General features: G+C 35.4%; 1 protein-coding gene across 9 annotated transcripts in view; it reads left to right on the top strand.

The window, feature by feature from the left end:
• The window catches only part of ZZZ3 (zinc finger ZZ-type containing 3), a 109,662-nt gene that overhangs the window by 72,739 nt on the left and 13,981 nt on the right, over positions 1–22,942 (top strand). For 8 of the 9 annotated variants that reach the window (XM_068540124.1, XM_068540127.1, XM_068540128.1 and 5 more), the window contains 4 exons: positions 17,246–17,384; positions 20,228–20,375; positions 20,462–20,577; positions 21,908–21,979. In XM_068540124.1, coding sequence (XP_068396225.1) covers positions 17,246–17,384; positions 20,228–20,375; positions 20,462–20,577; positions 21,908–21,979 — 475 coding nt within the window. The remainder of the gene's footprint in view (positions 1–17,245; positions 17,385–20,227; positions 20,376–20,461; positions 20,578–21,907; positions 21,980–22,942) is intronic. The other variant, XM_068540132.1, reaches the window with a different exon arrangement.

The following is a 22,942-nucleotide window of genomic DNA, read 5'->3' as shown; positions in this document are numbered from 1 at the left end:
AAATCTGATAACTTTTATTGTAGAGACCATTGAAAGAATGACTGTATCTTCAGGATATTTGATGAAACCTTAATGGAAATACCTTTTGAAACACATTAGAAATTACACTTCTTTCGGGGGGCTACCTGCACATTGAGAACATACATAATGAAGCCTTTTGGGGAAGGGGCAGGTATTTTTGTACAACTGTTTGAGACTGTCAAACCTCTTTTTTTATTATGAATGACATGTTTGAGTTAAAACATTGTTTACTCTATTTATGATACATTTAAATAAAAAAAACCCTGTTATTCTTCTTTCTCCTCTGTTGTGTTGTTATTGAATTAATATTTGTACTAGTAGATGAGTAGGAAAAGGAAGAGTTGTTAAATAGGCTAATTTTATTACTATTCTGTTATATTTTAAATGGAGCAGGAAATTAAGGCCTCATGTTAGGCTTTGGATAATTTCTGAGTTTTTGGTTTAGGCTAATTTTCCTAGTGTATGAAATCTAAACTCAATATTACACATAAATTATGTTGTGTAAATGATATTATGGAAAGAATTTTGTGGCAGGAATCTACCTGTATTTCCAAGTTTTAGTTATGTCATCTGTAACGTGGTAATAATACCTATTTCAAACGTTTTTTGATCAAGGATAAATATGATCACATATGTTAACATAACTAATATATACTCAATAAATATTCATGAAATGAGAGTTACAAGGAAGGTAACAATAGCTGTGCAAAGAGTAAAGTTAATAGTAGTATATTGAGATTATAAGGTAGCAATATCAATACAGAAGTAAAAAAATTTTTATTCCATCTTGTGATTTTAAAATTTTATGTAAATTGCGTTCTTAACAGATGCATATACACCTAAATACATTTTTTACCACTCATAAATATACTTTACGAACCACTGTGTTGTAAATGCTAAAGTTGGTCTAATGCTGTTTTTTTAAAAATACTTGTTTATTTGGCTACACTGGGTCTTAGTTGCAGCACGCAGGATCTTTGTTGTGGTGCGCACGCTCTTTAGTTGTGGCATGTGGAATCTTATTTTTTTAGTTGTGGCATGTGGGATCTAGTTCCCCTGACCAGGGATTGAACCTGTGCCCCATGCATTGGGAGCACAGAGTCTTAACCACTGGACCACCAGGGAAGTCCCTAATACTGTTTTATAAAACATCTACCATTATTAAACTGGAAGAACTATTATTTTTAAACTTTTCCTCCCTGCAGCCTCCCCATCAGAATGTATTTTTTATTTTTTTAAATCATTTATTTTTGGCTGCGTTGGGTCTTCGTTGCTGTGCACGGGCTTTCTCTAGTTGCAGCAGGCGGGGGCTATTCTTTGTTGCGATGCGCGGGCTTCTCATTGCGGTGGCTTCTCTTGTTGTGGAGCACAGGCTCTCGGCATGTGGGCTTCAGTAGTTGCAGCATGTGGGCTCAGTAGTTGTGGCATGCAGGCTCCAGAGCACAGGCTCAGTAGTTGTGGCGCACGGACTTAGTTGCTCTGCGGCATGTGGGATCTTCCTGGACCAGGGCTCAAACCCATGTCCCCTACATTGGCAGACAGATTCTTAACCACTGTGCCACCAGGGAAGTCCCCAGAATGTGTTTTTTAAGAGTATGTAGTAGCTAGGCCAGGCATAATGGTGTTTATTTTAATGTCATTACTATGCTGAAGCACTAAAATTAAAAGACTAGAGTTGTGCTTACTCAGTAGCCTAAGTTGAATAACTGTAGTAGGTCTAGAGATTAGATTTATTGGACAAAAATTTTACATTTGAAATACTCTAGCAGTGATCACTCTTAAGCAGAATAAATTAATACTATAAAGGTGTTTTCAACAAATATATGGAGCAGAGATAGCAGCTGAGAATTATTTATAACTTGGCAAGTTCTAGAATCATTAAAATGATTCCTCTATGTGGTAAAGTTTAACCCAAAATAAATGATAATTTGCTAACATAAAATTTTTAATTTTAAAATAATTAGATGGGATGTCTTAAATTCTGATATTTCAACTGGTGGAATCTTAAATACATACTTCAACCAAATACTTTCCCTTTTGCTATTCCAAGATAGTAAAGGAATAATGGCTATAGGGAAGGTTGAGAAATTTATTTTATTAAAAAGATTTATAGAAGAATCAAGAACATATCACCGAGAGTTCCCATCACTCCCTACCCAATTTCCCCCATTAGTAATATTTTACATTAGTATGTTACCTTTATTACAATTAATGAATCAATGTTATTATTAACCAAAGTCCATACCTTATTCAGAGTTCCTTAATTTTTAACTAATGTCCTTTTTTTGTTCTAGAATCCCACTTAGGATACCATATTACATTTAGTTTTTATGTCTCCTTAGTCTTCTCTTGGTTGTGGCAGTTTCTCAGACTTTCCTTGTTGATGACCTGGGCAGTTTTGAGGGATACCAGTGGAGTATTATAGATTCCTCTCTATTGGAATTTGTTTGATGTTTTCCTCTTGATTAAACTGGGGTTGTGGGTTTTTGGGAGGAAGACCACAGAGGTAAAGTGCCATTTTTGTCATTTCATACCAAGGGGAATACTAGTTTTTAAAAAAATTTATTTTATTGAAGTGTAGTTGATTTACAGTGTTGTGTTAATTTCTACTCTATGGCAAAGTGATTCAGTTATACATATATATATTCTTGTTCATATTCTTTTCCATTATGGTTTATCACAGGATATTGAATATAGTTCCCTATATAGTAGGAGTTTGTTGTTTATTATCTATATAATAGTTTATCTATTCTCTGTATAATAGTTTGCATCTGCTATTCCCAAATTCCCAATCCCTCCTCCACCCCCATTCCCCCTTGGCAACCACAAGTCTGTTCTCTATGTCTGTGAGTCTGTTTCTGTTTCATACATAAGTTCATTTATGTCATATTTTAGATTCCACATATAAGTGATATCGTATGGTATTTGTCTTTCTCTTTCTGACTTCACTTAGTATGATAATCTCTAGGTCTGTCCATGTTGCTGCAAATGGTATTATTTCATTCCTTTTTTATGGCTGAGTAGTATTCCACTGTATATATGTACCACATCTTCTTTATCCATTCGTCTGTCGATGAACATTTGGGTTGTTTCCATGTCTTGGCTATTGTGAACAGCACTGCAAGGAACATTGAGGTGCACGTATCATTTCTCATCTGTCGATGGACATTTAGGTCGTTTCCATGTCTTGGCTATTCTGAACAGCACTGCAAGGAACATTGAGGTGCATGTATCCTTTCTCATCTGTCGATGGACATTTAGGTGGTTTCCATGTCTTGTCTATTGTGAACAGCACTGTAAGGAGCATTGGGGTGCGTGTATCCTTTTGAACCATGTTTTTCTCCAGATACATGCCCAGGTGTGGGATTGCAGGATCATATGGCAACCCTATTTTTAGTTTTTTGAGGGCCCTCCATCCTGTTTTCCATAGTGGCTGTACCAATTTCCATTCCAACCGACAGTGTAAGAGGTTTCCTTTTTTTCCACACCCTCTCCAGCATTTATTTCTAGACTTTTTAATGATGGTCATTTTGACAGGTGTGAGGTGGTACCTCATTGTATTTTTGATTTGCATTTCTCTAATAATTTGCGATGTTTAGCATCTTTTCATGTGCCTATTGGCCATCTGTATGTCTTCTGTTTAGGTCTTCTGCTCATTTTTCAATTGGGTTGTTTTTTGTTACTGAGTTGTATGAGCTGTTTGTATATTTTGGAAATTAAGCCCTTGTCATTTGCATCATTTGCAAATATTTTCTCGGATTGTCCTTTCATTTTGTTTATGGTTTCCTTTGCTGTACAAAAACTTGTAAGTTTGATTAGGTCCAATTTGTTTATTTTTGTTTTTATTTCTATTGCCCTGGGATACTGACCTAAGAAAACATTGGTACAATTTATGTCAGAGAATGTTTTGCATATGTTCTCTTCTAGGAGTTTTATGGTGTCATGTCTTATGTTTAAGTCTTTAAGCCATTTTGAGTTTATTTTGTGTATGGTGTGAGGGTGTGTTCTAACTTCATTGATTTACATGCAGCTATCCAGCTTTCCCAACACCACTTGCTGAAGAGACTTTCTCCATTGTATATTGTTGCCTCCTTTGTCAAAGATTAATTGACCATATGCGTGTGGGTTTATTTCTGGGCTCTCTATTCTGTTCCATTGATCCGTGTGTCTGTTGTTTTTTTTTTTAAAGATTTGTTATTTATTTATTTTATTTGTTATTTTTGGCTGCGTTGGGTCTTAGTTGCGGCATGCGGGATGTTCGTTGAGGCATGCAGGATCTTTTCGTTGTGGCGTGCAGCCTCTTTGTTGTGGCATGTGGACTTCTGTCTAGTTGTTGCGTACAAGTTTTCTCTTCTGTAGTTGTGGTGTGCAGGGTCCAGGGAGTGTGGGCTCTGTAGTTGTGGCATCTGGGCTCCAGAGTTCATGGGCTCTGTAGTTTGCGGCACGTAGGCTCTCTGGTTGGGGCCCGTGAGCTCAGTAGTTGTGGCACGTGGGCTCAATTGCCCCGTGGCACGTGGGTTCTTAGTTCCCTGACCAGGGATCGAACCCCCGTCCCCTGCATTGTAAGGTGGATTCTTTACCACTGGACCACCAGGGAAGTGCCCCATGTGTCTGTTTTTGTGCCAATACCACACTGTTTTGATTACTGAAGCTTTGTATATTGTCCGAAGTCTAGGATGGTTATGCCTCCTGCTTTGGTCTTTTTCCTCAGGATTGCTTTGGCAATTCTGGGTGTTTTATGGTTCCATAGAAATTTTAGGATTATTTGTTCTAGGTCTGTGAAAAATGTCATGGGTAATTTGTTAGGGATCACATTAAATCTGTAGATTGCTTTGGGTAGTATGGCCACTTTAAGAATATTAATTCTTCAATCCAGGAGCATGGGATCTTTCCATTTCTTTGAATCATCTTCAGTTTCCTTTATTAATGTTTATTAATGTTTAAAAATTCTCAGCTTTTAAGTCTTTCACCTCCTTGGTCAGGTTTATTCCTAAGTACTTTTTTTTCTTTTGATCCTATTTTAAAAGGGATTGTTTGTTTACATTCCCTTTCTGATATTTCATTGTTAGTGTAAAGAAATACAACCGATTTCTGTATGTTAGTCTTATATCCTGCTACCTTGCTGAATTTGTTTATCAGTTCTAGTAGTTTTTGTGTGGAGTCTAGGGTTTTCTATATATAGTATCATGTCATCTGCATATAATGGCAATTTTAGCTCTTCCCAAGGGATATACTATTACTATGATTTATTGCAGTTGTTGACCTTGATCACCTGGTAGTATTTGTCAGGTTTCTCCACTGTAAGGTTACTCTCCACTTTCCGTACTCTATTCTTTGGAAAGAAGTCGCTATGCACAGCCTACACTTAAGGAGTGGGGAGTTACGTTCTCTCTCTTTGAGGGCAGAGTGTTTCCATAAATTATTTGGAAATCTTCTACATGGGAGATTTTTTTTCTCTTTTTTTTCCTCCCTCCCTCCCTTCCTTCTTTCCTTCCTTCCTTCCTTCCTTCCTTCCTTCCCTCCTCCCCCTCCCTCCCCCCACCCTCCCTTCCTCCCTTCCTTCCTCCCCCTCCCTCCCTTCCTCCTTTCCCCCCTCGCTTCCTCCTTCTCACTCTCCCTCATTCTTCCTTCAGTCATTTATTTATGTAAGTATAGACTCATAAATATTTACTTTCATACTTTGGGTATAATTTAGTACCACTCTATTTTATTGCTCAAATTGTTCCAGCTTTGGCCATTGGGAACCTTTCTGTTGGCTCCTGTGTCCCATTAAGGTGGTGTATTTTTGTTCTATGTATTTGTTTGTTTGTTTTTCAAGCACTTTCTTACTTTCTGACACTTTAAAATACTCCAGATTCAACTTGTGTATTTCCTGCCCCAGTCCTAGAATCAGCCTTCTCTGTAAGGAACCCCATTTCCCTTCATTGCAGAACAGTGTTAGAAGTCAATATTTGGGTTCTGTGTGCTGGCTGCTGGGGGTTGTTGTTGCTTTTATTTATCCGTCTCAGCTGACAAGAAAATATATGTGTGTTTACTAACCTGTGTATATACACATATCTATAAATATTTCTATATGTAATCATCTGTATATATACAAAGCTAAACATGAGTTCATACTTTGACTCTATCTCGAATTCATTATATTACCATATGGATCCTTTTAGCTCCTCCCCTTATTTATCTGTAAATTCTCCAGCACTAGCAAACCTGGCCATCCACCACCCATTTATTTGTTTAATTCCATTATATGTGTATAGCGGTATTAGAATAGTTAACTCTTACTTCTATGGGAAATAACTATGTCAAGCAGAATATAGTGCTTATGTGAAGTTCCTTTTACCTTTTGTCCTTGAGATGCTGCTCATTTCCAGAGTTACCTAGGTCAGGACCTTTTCCTTCTACCCGCTTTAGTGAGGTTGTTTCATGCATTTATTGTACAGTTAGATCCTTGTGTCACAGTTTATATTCCTTCCTAGGGTCCCCTGACCTACTAAATGATTTTTTTTAAATTTGCATACATTAAGGTACATTCTTTATGCTTTAAAGTTTTATATGCTTTTGACAAATGCATAATGTCATGGATCCAACATTACAGTACCATACAGAATAATTTCACTGGTATTAAAAAAAAAATTACCTTTGTGTCCTGTACTCAACCCTCCTCCTTCCCCCTGAGTTTCTGGGAACTACTGATCTCTTTACTATGTCTGTAGTTCTATCTTTTACAAAACGTAATATTATTGGAATCATAACATATAGCCTTTTGAGACTGAAGAAATTTATTTTTAACACTCTTTCTGGTATCTTTAGAAACTTATTTTGGAGTGTCCTTGATGAAAGAAAGCCTAGTCCAAACTTCTGCCAAGTTTATAACACCTGTACAGTGTCCTTTGATGGTGATCATTCAGTATCTATTTAAACTTATCTTGTGACAGGGAACTCACTGCTTTATGAAATCTTTCCTTGTTTTGAAGTTCTTCCCTAGAACTTCTGTTGAATGATGTGATTTTGACTTTGGGGTGACTTAGAATATGTCTCTTCCCTTTTCTACGTAACAAGCTCTCATATTTTGAAGACAGTTTTAATGTGCTGTCTTCTGCCAACTACTTTCTTTTAACTTTTCAGAACCTTAGCTGGTTAAAAACTTCTGGGTATATGTCAGTGTAAAATACGGTGTTTAGCATGTAATGTTATACACTAGCCACATAGCTTTCTATGTGGTTTCCATTGCCATTTTCATTTCTCTCAAGTTTATCTTACACGTTGCAGCCATGTTAGCCTTCCAAATGCAAATGCTTTCTTATACCATTGTTCAAAACTTCCAGTTGCTTTCTGTTGCATTTTTGAATATAGATGCTCAAGTGGTACTTTCTGGGAATTACAGAAGTGGAAAGTGATTTTAGAAAGTCTTATTTTGTATCAGTACAAGAAGAAACTGAAGGCCTGATATGATACAGGCTAGTAGATTTGATCTTGACCACAGCTTGTCAGAATGGGACTAGAAACCATATCTCTTTGTCCCATCAGATCTACAGCTCTTTCTAGTAGTCATTTAAAGACTTTTTATTTTGTGTTTTCAACTTGTCCTTATGTTTTATATTCTTCATATTATCACTATTCTCTCAACTTAACACACACTTAACCTGCCGCTGTGCTTTCTCTTGCGCTATTTATTCTGTCTATAATATCTTAACCTCCTTTTCCCTTTTCCTTTAAAAATACCACATATTTTTCAGGATTCAACTTGATTTTTGCTTCTTGTATGAAATATTGCTTGGGTTTCCCAGGAATGATAACTTTGTTCATTTCATGCTTATAAGCTCATCATGGTTAGTCAACTTTTACCTATGTGTTTTTCTCTTACAGTACATTAATCACTATAATTCTTGCAAATTTTAGGAATTGACTAGGAATTTTATAAGCTTTCTTGTTTTTTCAGTATTTAAATAAGCAACTACCAATATACATATGAACACCCTCTTACTTAAATTGTAATGGTCTTAAGGGTAGGGCTGCATGTCGATTATACTTGTATCCTTCAGGAACAGCTGATGTAGTGCTCTTTGTACACTGAGCATGCTTGGTTAAGTGTTTGAATGGGTTCATACAAGTTCAAGCTAATATATGTTTTTGAGCAGCCACTTCACACTTCAACCTCATAATTGTACTTAGGATCAACTGGGAGGCTCGCAGTTTTTTATGCCTGTTAAGGCAACTTCATGTCATCCTGTACTTGTCTGGTTATTTTGTAGTTCAATTCCAGATTTTTTGTTTATGTAGTTAAATTTCTTCGTGTCTAGTTTTCTAGAGGTTGCTTGTTATTTTTTAATCCTGACTTTTTTTCATCTAAAGTATTTGCTGTCCTTCTCAGCTTCATGTCATCCATGAATTTGCTTAAGTATACCTTTTGTGTGTTCATCTGAGTCTTAACTGTTGAAAGGATTGAGGCTATATGTACCTTTACCATATCTAAAGGAATCACAAGAACGTATATACACCATTGAAACAGTGTTCTGTAAACAGTTGTTTAACCACTGAAAAGCCATCCATCCAAGTAACTATTCAGATCATATTTTCTCTTGTGGTTTTTGTTTATTTGTTTTCATCTTTATGAGCACTTTCTATGTCTTGTGAACCTTAATATCCTATGGGACAGTATTAAAGAAGTAGAAAAATGGCTTTTCTCTCAAGGATTGTATAATGTAATAAATGAGGTAAGACATATATTTTAAAAACTAGAGGGATAGGTGTACCTAACAATTCCCACCTTCAGGAAGTATACTATTCAGTGATTTAGGGAATAGCCAGTCTGTTCATAAACCACAGCCACCATATTCCAGGTAATTTCTTTTTGGAAGTAGCTTCTTTGAGAGAAAAGCCATTAATGTATCATTGCATTGTAGGGAAAACTTACTCCTTAGATCTTTTAAAATACCTTCTCCTTTGAGAGCACTTACTCCTCACTATGGGCAGAGCTGATGAACCCAAGTCTTAGATATGTTCTGTATGAAGTCAACAGTGACTTAATGCTGTATTTATGTGTACAGTATAAACTGAGTCCATTTTTAACTCAGGAAGAACATAAAATAATGATTGACCAGAATTGAACAAGTGTTTTATAATCCTAGAATGTTTCACTTTGAAAAAAGTTTTTGCAATCACTGATCAGGTCCATTCTTCTCATTTTATAGCTGAGGAAGCTAAGGCCCAACTTTTAATGACTTGAATAAGGTCCCATAGTTAGTTGCTGATGGAGCTTGGACTTGAAGTAGGACTCCTATGTGAATCCTGAATAGTTAGAAAAGAGTAGAAGTGATCTCTCTGCAACATTGTCTCCCTAGAAAACTTTCCCTTAAAAAAAAAAAAAAAAGGTAAAATATCTCATGCATATAACAGTAATGAAGTATTTACATACAGATATAGAGTAGTTATGGAATCAAAAAGCCTATAATTGTTTAACCACAATCTAGGTTAAGAAATACAATATTGACGGCACTCCAGAAGTCCCCTGTGAATAGTTCCTCAGTTACACCCCCTTCTTCTTCTCAGAGATAACCACTGTCTTACTTTTGTGAAAATCATTCTTTGCTATTTTAAAAGGTTTTACCACCTATGTATGTATTCAGAAACAATGAAGTTTAGTTTAGTATTCTTTTGTGATACATTATGTTTGTGATATTCATTTGTGTTGTATAAATAGATGTAGTTTGTCCATTTTCATTGCTGTATAGTATTCCATTGTATACCCTTATCACAGTTTATCCATTCTGCTTAGATGGACCTTTGGGATGTTTCTGGTTTGGAGTTGTCATGAATAAGGCTGCCCAAAATATATGCTGCTGTGTATATTTGAGAGTTTCTTGAAGTTACATTCCTGTATATGGGATGTCTGAGTCTTGGGGTATGTGCATCTTCAGTGTTACTAGTTAATTACAAACTAAGATATTCTGGTCTTCTCTGAGAGGGCCTTTTACTTCCTGTTCACTCTTATTCCTAGGGTGTAGCCCTTCAGGATCCCAGACCAGAGCATAAGCTGATTTCCCAGAGCCTCACCCTTGGTAGGCCCTAGACTCCAGCTTGATCTTCTTCCATTTTAAGCTATCAGAAGTCTCTCTCAATCTCCTCTTCTGGATCAGTAAATTGTTTCTGGGCAAAAGCGCCCCACAACATAGTTTCACTTTCTGGTTTCTGTCTTCTCATGGATCTTGACCTGATAATACTTATGATTCTGTTAGCTCATTGATGCTTTTCAGAGTTTTTACATATTTTTTTTCAGCTTGTCTTCAATGAAGGGTTTATTCTGAATTTGCCTAATCTACATTTTTCTGGAAGCCAAAGTTTGTGCCTGTTGAGCTTTTAGTTTTATCTATTATATTTTTAGAATTTTAATTTGCTTCCTTTTCAAAGCTATATACTCAGTTTTTGTAGTTTCCTATTCCCTATAGCTATTTTCAAGCTTGTGTTTTATTCTTATTCTTTGTGTCTAGTTTTCCTGTATGCTTGATAATTTTAAAATGTGAGCTGTTCACTTTCTTTGGAAAATTATTTATTAGTTATCTTTGAGGCCAGCAATAAAGTTGTATTCCTCCCAAGAAAATTGCGTTCACTTCTGTGGGTATGTTGGTGGGGATGGGTGTGTGTATACCAGTCCAGAATGACGGCTTTAAATGATAGTCATGGCTTCAGTTCTTTTAGGCCACGCAGTTAATATGATTTGGGGCAGCAAATATATACAAGGACTATCTGTGGTAACAGCTTTTTATGGTTGAAATTTTTATGTACTTGGTTCCTGAGTCCCAAAGCAAGTCTCCTGTGGGGTGGTGGGAGTGAGGGGGGTAGAGTCACACCTTGATGGGAGAGGGTCTCTTATTGGACTTCCTACCTTGTTGGCTTTGTTTTCTGTTCCCTGACCAAGTGAAGTACCTGCCCTCAAGGCCAAAGTGGTGTTGTGCTGCATTTGATTCTCCCAGTTTATGCCTTCACTTAGATTTTGGCCTGTTAATAAAAGGTCTTAGTATCTTACTGGTTTTTCTGTGCTTTTAAAATAAAAAAGTACATGGTTTTTTCTTTATTTGTTTTTATTTATTTATTTATTTATTTTTATTTTATTTATTTATTTATCTTTTTAATTTTTGGCTGTGTTGGGTCTTTGTTGCTGCACGTGGGCTTTCTCTAGTTGCGGTGAGCAGGGGCGACTCTTCGTTGCTGTGAGTTGGCTTCTCATCATGGTGTCTTCTCTTGTTGTGGAGCATGGGCTCTCGGCACACGGTTGTGTGGGCCCAGTAGTTGTGGCTCCCAGGCTCTAGAGCACAGGCTCAGTAGTTACGGCACACGGGCTTAGTTGCTCTGCGACATGTGGGATCTTCTCGGACCAGGGCTCGAACCCCGTGTCCCCTGCATTGGTGGGCGGATTCTTAACCACTGTACCACCAGGGAAGTCCCTCTTTATTTGTTTTTAATTCAGCATTTTTAGTTGTTTTCAATACAGGGTTGATCTTTATATCTGGAAAGATGTACTATCAGGAGCTGAGGTATTAGTTTCTGTCTTAACACAGAATTTCATAAAAGTCTTTTTGATCATTCTCTAATGAAAAGTGAGAAAGACCATTTGTGAATTATTGAATTTGCAAATCCTGTAGTTTTAGTGTTTCAAATCCTTCGTGAAGGAAGACAATAATTTTAAAAACCGTGTGTTCTACTTTCATAAAAGTAATTTCTGTTCAATCATGTATATACTTGGTGAGCTCAGTATTTTGCAGACAGTAGAAAATGCCACACTTAGTTAAGATAATTGTATAGTTAGAGTAAATTGAGGCTCCTCCCTCAATTGTTTTACCCTGGTAGATTGCTATGATGAAATTTGTTATTGTTTAAAATTTTGTTAAAATGTTATTGTTATTTTTGAGAGCCAATTTGCTTTACATAACTTTGTCCTGTTGAAAATAAAATCTATAATAAATCTTGCTCTTCTTTTTCTTATTTCCTTCTACTCACAATGCATACAAGTGTGCATTTGTGCACACATGTGAAAACATTGGTTAAGTCATCTGATTGTAAGTTTTTCGTATACCCCTTTTCCTTTTCTTCTTACAGTATAAATTAATAGATTTATTATTATGTCATGATACTCCCTCTAGTTTTTTTCAGTGTGTTTAATCAAGCTTAGTGTTCCAGCTAATAATAATCATGCTACTCTTTCCCCCTCATCTTCATTCCCACCTCATATACTATAAAACTTTTCTTTTTGCTAAGCCGGTTTTTAATTAATTAATTAATTAGTTAGTTAATTTGGCTGCGCCGGGTCTTAGTTGAGGCCCGTGGGATCTTCGTTGCGGCATGCGGAATCTTTTAGTTGTGGCATGCGAAATCTTAGTTGTGGCATGTGGGATCTAGTTCCCTGACCAGGGATCAAACCCAGGCCCCCTGCATTGGGAGCGCAGACACTGGACCGCTAGGGGAGTGCCTGCTAAGCTGTTTTAAAGTGTGTTGTAGACTTATCACCCGTATATGTTAGTATATGTCGCCTAAAAACAAGGGCATTCTCCTGCATCATGTTAAATACCTTATTACACCAGTTTGGCACTGATACAAACAGCAATATATTAAAAATTTTCCATCTATACACCCAAATGTCCGTTTTCCCTCTGTGGGAGCTAATCTCAGATTATGCATTACGTTTGGTTGTCATGTCTCTGTATCTTTTGATCTAGAACAGGGCCTTGCAGACTTTTCCCTAAAGGCGCAGATAGTAATATTTTAGGCTTTGGGGATCAACTCCACTTTACAGCTACTCCACTCTGTCATTGTAGCTAGAAAACAGCCATAGACATTGTGTAAACAAATGAGGGTAGCTATATTCCAATAAAACTTTATTTAAAAAAACAGGCAGACCATAGGTTGTAGACTCCTGATCTAGAATAGCTTTTTTTTTTTTCCTTTCCTTTTTTTTTTGGTGATGGTGGGGTCTTTAGTGACACTATTTAATGACTGAATAATCAAGCCAGTTTTAGGGGCAGAATAACCCTCAGTTTAGATTTTTAAAAATGTTTCCCCAGGGACTTCCATGGTGGCGCAGTGGTTAAGAATCCACCTGCCAGTGCAGGGGATACGGGTTCGAGCCCTGGTCTGGGAAGATCCCACATGCCGCAGAGCAACTAAGCCTGTGCGCCACAACTACCGAGCCTGTGCTCTAGAGCCCGCGAGCCACAACTACTGAGCCTGTGTGCCACAACTGCTGAAGCCCATGTGCCTAGAGCCCATGCTCCACAACAAGAGAAGCCACCGCAATGAGAAGCCCACACACCACAACAAAGAGTAGCCCCTGCTTGCTGCAACTAGAGAAAGCCCGTGTGCAGCAATGAAGACCCAAAGCAGCCAAAAATAAATAAATAAATTAATTAATTAAAGAATAGTATCCCCATTCGTTTTTTAAAATTACAAATGCCATGTAACCTTCCACAATAGAATTGAAATCTGACAGCTTGAAAAAGATTCTGGCTTGCTTGGAAATAAAATCTTGCTCCTCTCTCTCTCTCACTCTCAATCTCTCATAGTGTGTGTAATATCACTGCCTAGAAATTGGACAATACAATTAAACTTCTAGATTGTTAATTCTTGGTATCCTCTTTCAGACATCAGTATTTTTACAAATATACTCTTTCATATAAATGTTTTAAAATTCACAGAAGTGAGTAAAGAATTCAGGAAGGCTTAGAGAGTGAAAGGTAGTGAAAGTAACTTAGATGTAGATTTGAAGAGTATTTCTATTTTAGTCAAATGTGATTCCTCAGTATACAAGCTAAAATTCGTTTTATGTTGAAGACATGAAACAGAAGTAAAATTAACAATTATCTGCCACAGCTAAGCTTGCTGTTCTTTGCACTGGAGTCAGCTTTAGAAATAGATAAAAAATAATTTTGATAGATTTAATACAAAGTTGTCCATGTGGGGAAGCTGTACTCTACTTGCATTCATGTAAAAGTGTATACTTTTTTTTTCCCCAGTCTTTCCATCCTCTTACTTGGTTCAGTGAATAGCAGAATTGAAAGCAGCATGTTTTACTGGAGTAAAAGAGTTTCAGGATTTTTTAATGCTTGAATTTCCTTTAAATATCTCTGTGAACATCTATGGTGATTGGGCGCTATCCTACCATCTTTTATTGGTTTTTTTTTCTTTTTTTTTTTTCTTTTATTGGTTTTGACTGAGAAAAGGTTTTTCTTCAGATTGTGCCTTATCACAATTTGATTCTAGTTTGCCCCTTTATACATTATAAAGCAAGTCTATTTTCTTTTCCACATAACTGCATGTTACATAAGGATTGAAATAATATTTTATTGGAGGTTCCCATTTCTTGGCTAATTATTCCTCACATCACATTGTGGAACAAATGGCTGCCATGATCTGTGCCTTGGTTTACTTATCTGTGAAATAAGGGTAATGGTACCTATCTTGTAAGTTGATTATGAGAATTGACTAATTGCACATTGTATAATATATATAGTACACATTCAGTAAATGTTTGACACTATTGTTATTTCATATTACATAGTCTCCCATCCATCTTGTGTGGTCATGAACCTGTTTGTCTCTCAAAGCAGAGCTGAATACAGTAGCGAGTATGATCCGATTAGCCCAGGAAGAGTACAGTGGCAACATCACCGGTTAATTTGAACTCAAGTTGGAGTTTTCTTTTTAATTCATTGTGGAGAACTTCAAGCATACAAAAAAGTAGACAGACTGGTATGATGGACCCTCACATGCCCATCCTCCATCCCCCACAGCATGGCAGTCCTGTCCCATTCATTCCCATCCAGTTCCTTTACTCCCTCTCTGGTGTAGTAGTAGATCCTCTATTATACCTAAGCTCCACTCCTGATTTACTTTGATAATTACTGAAGCTTTTAAGGATAGTGCCTAAATTAATGAACAGATGAATCTCGCCTCGATTGATGCCTGGGTCAGATTCCAGTGGTTTGCTTTTAGAGGTGAAGTGAGTGGATGGGTAGGATTGAAATTAGATTTGTCTGTATTATACTGTGTTTTAGATGTCATGCCATTTTTTTATTTCCTCCATTTCTGCTTAGGGATATGTATGATAATCTTATTGGTAAAATCTCTGAATACTCTAGGAAATTATTCAAATTAGCTGGCCTAGAAGACTTAAATTCACAATCTTCTTACAGTCTTTTCACTTATTCTGGACTTTTAAGTCTTTACCAATGTATATATTAGGTCTTTCAATTTGCTAATCATTTTATCTTGATTGAAGAGAAGCAAAATAGGGAGCGAAGAGTTATACTTTCTTTGTCATCTCTGTTGGAATTATTTTTTAAAGTCAGAATCATTGTGGAATAATTTACATACAGTAAAAATTGTTATAATTTACTGACTTCAAATAGAGGCCTTTCTTCCCAGTGGCAGTGACTGACTGTAGCACTTTTTTCAAGCCTCTGCTTGTTTTTTCCTATAACTCTGTTCTTACTTGTGCCTCATTAATTGTTACTTGCTTACAGTAGTTTGCTGCAAGTTTAATAGAATCATAATCATTTTCATATTGATGATACAGAAGTGTGTCCTCCTATTTAAAGCAGGGGTCAGTCATATCACAGAGACACCATGATAAGTCTTTGGTTATTCAGCTACATGGGATAGGCGTTCTGAAGGTGAAATATGGCAATTAAGAGTATTATAGAGAAGTTAGGTTCTACCTGACTCAGTACAATCACCCTAAGATTGAGCGTGGGTGAGCCTGCCTGGTAAGAAAACACCAGCACAGTCAAGGTTTGTACACGCCCTACACCTCAAAGCAAACAGAGGCAGAGTGAAAGTGAGTTTAGGCTTAACCTCTGTAACTGATCCAGGAGTAACTTAGTACAGCCCTTGCTTTCCAATTCAGTTCTAACTTTTGAATGAAGTATCTCTAGCTTGAGAGAAGCCTTACCCTTCAGTGTTAGGAGTTTTTACCTTGATTATTAAACATTTCATCAGGGATTAGTTAACAAGGGACTTGAGAATATGTTTTAGGCAGGGGGCTGAAACGGTGTTCTAATAGAGAATGTCCTGTTGCAGTTACGCCATGGCTGTGAACATCAAAATTGCATTGTTTTACCCTTGAAATTTCTGCTTGTTTGCTAACTTCCAGACTTAAAAGTTTCAGTATACTTTTGATTGCACGGAACATCTGTCCGTTTGTTCATTCAAAGAATATTTACTGAGCATCTATATGTTGGGAAGTGTGCTGCACACTGAATAAACAAAACAGTGGACTTTTCAGATGTGTTTGCCATTATGGAGTTTACAGTCTGTTGGGAAACAGAATGAAATTTATTCAAAGCCATAAAGAAAAATTGTGCTTCACTAATATTTTAAAGACCTAGTGACTTATTTTGAAGTGAACTTGGAGTGGTTTGTTCTTGGTTCTTTTTGCAAAATACATTTGAGTATTCAGGGTTTTTGTGCTAACATGTTTCCTTACATGTATTGATATGTGAAATTAGACATTAGAGAGTCAGGACAATTTGAACTGGGGTGAGGGGGAGGAGAATATGAACAGAGTAGGTTTGTGTGGATAAAATTCTACGTTAGCTGTGCTAAATAGACCGTTATAGGCAGGGAAGTAAAAAATATCTTTGAGTCCTTTCTTCTGTAAAAATGTTTAATACTTAATGACAGGGAAGTAAACTTCCTCTAGAACTGAGGTATAACAGAAAGAGCAAATGAGAACCATGACAACTAAGATCATGTCTGAATTATGTGACAGTTTCTTGTAACTCTGGTCAAGAAAATTTGCCTCAGATTTCTTATTCCAACAGAGTACAACAGAGGAACTGAATTTGGTGATCCCTCCTGGTGCTAAAAATCTTACGACTTAAACAAAAAAAATTTTTTTTTTTAATTTAGCTGTTTCTTAATGACTTGGATTGCTGGAAAGTCAAGATGCTTGCTTTCTTACTTTCTGTACTTGTTCCGGTTCAAGAATTAAGAACTTTAGATGGGAGAATAAGGCTTTGCTTTCTCTAACTGATATTTTCTGACTAGGTACTTCGTAACTCAGGAAGACCTCATTTATTCCCAGTAATATGTTTTACTAAAACTCTTTCAGGTAACTTTACAAAGACTGTGTGACTTAATAGTAGATCACGGCTTGAACTCAGTTTTTATTTATTGTTGTAACTAGAAAATTTTAGTGAGGGCTTTTTTTTTTTTTTTTTTTTTGTGTCTGTAGTTATCAGAGACTGTTACAGACGATTGCTGTACTCGAGGCTCAACGTTCTCAAGCAGTCCAGGACCTTGAAAGTTTAGGCAGACATCAGAGAGAAGCACTAAAAAATCCCATTGGATTTGTGGAAAAACTCCAGAAGAAGGTATATATTGAGCAATTTTTAAGATTTATTGAGATGTATTTGGTAATAACTCGGTTTATTCTTTTTATATGAATACATACTTTTTTAAATGTTTAATTTTTTCCCCTTCTGTAATTAACCATATTACTGAAGGCAGAATACTGCCTTCCTTCACCCCCACCAAACACACAATAAAATATACCCCAGTGAAGATAGCTAGGAGCTTTAATTGGATGTGTGTATAGAAACTTGATGTCCTCTTCCTAGCCATTTTTATAGTCTTTTTCTGTTACTTTCTTCCTTCCCCATCTTAAAAATATTTTCCCTGTTTTGCTTTCAGGACTTCAAGATTGTTGAAGCTAAAAGAAAAAATACTTTAGTATTTATTTACTGCTTAGTTTAGAGTTACTTTTCTAACTGTGAACGTAGTGAGATAGAAAACAATGGTGATACAAACAAAAACTATATTTTAAATGTCTTTACGGTTATGGTTGCCAAGTCTATGAGAATGAGGTATATAAATTTTACTTAATTTTGAAATGTTCTTTTAGTGTAAAATTCCTTATAATTTTATTTTTTCCTTAAAACATAACTTTCATATTTAAGCAGTTAACCATTTGAAAGTGATCCAAGTTTTTATAACTTTCTTAGTGTGTAAACATAGAGATAATCTAGATGTGCATTTATGCCATAGTATGTGTCTTGAACTAGGGGCCCACTAATTATTCAGTAAATTTGAGAGGCAAATATTAATCAGCATTGTCTGAAAAGATTAAAACTGAAAAACTATGAAAAAGAATCCTCTTTTTCACCTTAAACAACACAAAAATTTAGCCTGTTCAGTATGACAAATTTAGTTATTAGTTACTAGTTTTTAATGAGTCACAAAAGTGGTCTACCAGGTGTTGAGGGAACAGCCCTGGGGACTTCATTTTATTTAGATGATTATTGTTTGGATTTGGATTTATCTAGTTATGTTATTTACTTGGCAAGCATTCCTTTCTCTCTGTGCTTTCAGAACACTGAATATCATAATAGACGTAGGATCTATATATTGATTTGTTAAACCTTCTAGAGTTTTTAGAACCCTATTGTATCCTCTGTGTTATAGTGGGCCCACTTAGGTGTTTATTGATTCTGCACTGCTGTCATGAAACAATTTGCTGGTGCAAAAAGATACAGTACTTACAGTGTTTACTTATCATTGATTCAACTAAAACAGATGGTGTTTTAACCTTAATCGCATTTTATTCATGTTCTTGGGTGGGCAAAAAGTTGCAATTATGCACATTTACTAGATACGTATGTGGTTGGTTATTTGCTGGTTTTCCATTTCTGTGTTTAGTTTAGAACTGAATTTCTTTCCACTTTATCTCGGAAACAGGGATGTGATATTGACTATCTTAAGAATTTTTTCAAAAATGTACAAATGTGTATTAAATCCCAGACACTTTGGTAATCATGAAAGACTTACGTTCCTTGGAAAGAAAATTTTCTGCTGGATTTAATTTAGAAGTTTGACTTTTCAGTTTTTCTATGTTAACTCATGTATGCTTAAATTGTCTATTTTCTTTAGGTTTACCAGAGTAGTTAAGTTGTTGACATGAGATCTCTTTGTTTTAGTGGACATCTAAAAACTCCTAATTGAAATTAAGGAAACTTGGATTATATATTGGTATATAGAATGCAGGGAACCTTTACGGCTTGTTAGCTTTCTTTGATATTACTACCATCATTATTTTAAAAGACACTCTGTTCTAATTTTTCAAAAGTTGAACCTTAGACTAATATGTGCTATTATGATGATGGTGCTAATATAATATGTCACAAGCAAAATAAAAATTAAGAATTCTGTGTCACAAAGTGGATTTTGCTTGCCAATTTCATAATTTATGACCTGATTTTTTTCTCAACGTTTTATTTTGAAAAATGTTAAGTAGACAAAAAAGTGGAAAGTACTGTATAGTTAGCACACACATCCACCCCCAGATTCTACCATTAACATTTTATTATATTTGCTTGATTGTATGTTTATGAAATCCTTCCATCCACCATTCTATCTTATTTCAAGATGGAATGCATTTGATGCATTCCAGAGTTGCAGACATACACACTTAACACCAAAACACTTCAGAATGCATATCGTTAACTAAAATTCTTTTTAAAAACTTTTTCAGGTGAAATTTACATGCAATGAAATTCAGAAATCCCAATTTTACCATTATATGAGTTCTGACAAATAACACCCACCTATGAAACCCAAATCCCTATCAAAAGATTGATCATAATGACCTGGTTTTAGTAATTATGACAACTAATAACTTCTCTAAAGGTGGTTGGCAAAGTAATTGAATTCCAAGTAAACTAAAGATGTAGTTTTGATTCTCAAAATGTGATAAGTTTTTGTGTACACGTGCTGAGTTATATAGTGTGAAAATAATTAATAGTTTTATGGATAAGTCAGGAACACATGGGTCCATTAAAAATGAATTCTGTGTGTCAAGTCATATCTATTATATTTCAGTCAAACACATTTCATGTGCTGTTCTTAGAGATAAAAATCTTTCTGTGCTATTTCTGTTTAAAGTGTGTTAGTGATAAAGTACAGTATGTTTATATAGTTCAGCTTTAGACCTCTAAAAATAGTGCTTATGTTTTGTTAAGTTCATTTTCCTTTACTTGGCTATCATTTCTACCATTTAATGTTTAGACTGTATTAACTTCATTGGCTGTTGGATTCAAAAAGTGAATAGAAATGCTCAGTTGATGATTATTTAGATTTGGAGTCATCTGAAAATTTGGTTGTAGTTGATAATTTATTGAATTAAACTTAGTTTGTCACTTTCATTTTTTTCCCCCACCAGGCTGATATAGGGCTTCCATATCCACAGAGAGTTGTTCAGTTGCCCGAGATTGTATGGGACCAATATACCAATAGCCTTGGGAACTTTGAAAGAGAATTTAAAAATCGCAAAAGACATACTAGGAGAGTTAAGCTAGTTTTTGATAAAGGTAAGAAATTACGTGATATGAATTTAATTAGAGAACTACCTGACAAAGTCTTGCTTTAATAATCCTATACATGGTTTTCTTTTTAGTAGGTTTACCTGCTAGACCAAAAAGTCCTTTAGATCCTAGGAAGGATGGAGAGTCCCTTTCATACTCTATGTTGCCTTTGAGTGATGGTCCAGAAGGCTCAAACAGTCGTCCCCAGGTAAGCAGGATAAAGTGTTGGAGCAGGAAAATTTGAATTGTAGACAAAACATTTTAACATTTTGCTGGTTTGTATTCTTAAAATTCAAGCAGTCTTTCACTTGAAGGTATAGTGAGAACATGAACTTTGAAGTTAAGAAAAAGCTGGGTTGAAATCATAACTCCACCGCTTACTAGCTGTGGAACTTCAGATGTCATCTATATTAAAGTCTCCAAGCTGCAGTTTCCTCTTGTATAAAATGTGATTGTTATCACCCTATGTTGTAGAGTTGTTGTGAGGAATATAATGAGTAGTACATGTAACATGCCCAGTTCAGTGCCTGACACATAATACAGTATTTATTCTAAAAATAAGAGCTCTTTGTGTGTAGTGGAATGTAACTAGGGTTTGCTGGTTGTAACCTGGCCTTGCTGCTGTTGGTTAGATGAACTTCATAAACATGTGGGTTCAGAATGAAAAAGTAACATTTCTTTAAAATAAACAATAGCCATAAAGATAGGGGTATGTTGAGCTGTGTAACCAGTTAAAAATATTATGTACATTTTAGTAAAATTGATATTAGGCTCCATTTTATGAGCAAGACATACGTTTAGGATATTACTTTATTATTACTTAAATAAAAAGACCAGCACATTAAAAATATTATGGAAAAAATTCCACGTATAATTTCCTCATTGTTAGCAAAGAATATATATGGTACATGATTATTTCTAAAACTGCCCAGACAGTCAGTACATATGATCTCTTCAAGATGTTTCCCCACATCCTTAGGCTAGAAATAAAACTGTTCATATTTCAAAAGTAAAGAATAAATAGATAACAAAGGAGAAAGATGCACCTGGTATGTATTCATGCTTTGTTTCCTTCATTTTTGTTTGTGAGGGTGGATGTGATGCTTTATTTAAAAGATTGGGATGGAAATACTCTTCTGAGGTACAAGACACTAATTGGAAAATGGATTTCTTAAAAATCTTTGAATTCTTTGGTTTTCAGATGATTTGCAATCTACCAAAGAAAGGTAATTCAAATAAAATATAAGCAATATAACAATGATTATTAAAAAAAAAAAAAAGAAAAAGTAACATTTCTTTTTCTTTAAAATGAAGTTGCTGTCACCTATATATCTCAAGATTGCTAGGAGTATAAAGCCAAATGAAATAAAAGAACATGAAAACATTTTGTAAGCAATAAATTATGTACACATTAAAAAAATAAATTTACTCACATATTTTGAAATTAATTAAAAATTTCACAATTTGTGTGTTATTTGGCTATATCAAAGGGTAGTCTTTGTTTTTTCTCTCTGACAAAAACCTTGTTTTATATGCAGATGATAAGAGGACGCTTGTGTGATGATACCAAACCTGAAACATTTAACCAGTTGTGGACTGTCGAAGAACAGGTAATAGATATTTCTAAATTGTGTAGGTTTAAAAAAAAAAAAAAAAGCAGTTAAAATTAGAGCCAGTATTATGAGTAAAGTGTATATTGTTGTATGTAATCCCTCTTAACCATGAATTTAAAATATTTAAACTTGTTTCTGTATACCTTTTTGCATACTTCAAGAATTTCACATTCTGAGAATATATGAATTCCATTTTGGGGATAATTTTTAAATAAGGAACCTGGGTTTTGGGAGGGGGATTGAAAAAGATATTGAAACAGATGGAGTAAAGTTTTTGTAATGCAGCTTTGTGAGACAGAAAAACCTGGAGCCAAGTAAAGCTGTGCTTCAAAGTGAATTCTTGTTTTTGTTTGGAGGGGAGCTGGCAAAGCCAAGGTCAGAGTGTTCTCTTACATTTTGGCATATAGCTAGGATTGTTTGTGGGTAAGGTTTGAGACACATCTCTATCTCATATGAGGATTAGCCCCACAGCTATAATGAGTTTATCAGTTTATAAAAAGCTTCAGGAAACTTTTATTTCTAACATTTGGACTATTTTGCATCCTTAGGACTCTGGGAGAATTTAGGAGATAGGTCAGAATATTAAAATTAAATATTTGAATGAAGGACCACACAAAGGAGGAAAAGATCTCTTTTAGTATTCTAAGTCCAAATGAATTTACATAGTTTTGTCAGATCCATAGTGGCAAGCCTAAGCATAGTCTAGCAAGATAAAGTGGTCAGTGGAAATCACTAAGATATGTAACTTATTAATTAATTATTTTCTTTGTTGGGGGTGCTTTCCTTTTTTTACTGAAGTGCATAGAAAATCTTTATAAGGTCTTTCATAGGTTTATTTTCTAATCTTATTTTTCTTGTGAAGTCTTAAATTCCTTACTAGAAATTTTTCTAGCATGAGGATTTCTAGTTGACCTAACCCCCAAAGTTGGGGAGGGAGTATTATAGTTTAAGATGGAAGGT

Source organism: Eschrichtius robustus, chromosome 3 (assembly GCF_028021215.1).
Source record: "Eschrichtius robustus isolate mEscRob2 chromosome 3, mEscRob2.pri, whole genome shotgun sequence".
Classification (NCBI taxonomy): domain Eukaryota; kingdom Metazoa; phylum Chordata; class Mammalia; order Artiodactyla; family Eschrichtiidae; genus Eschrichtius; species Eschrichtius robustus.
This window is presented reverse-complemented; position numbering and strand designations above follow the sequence as displayed.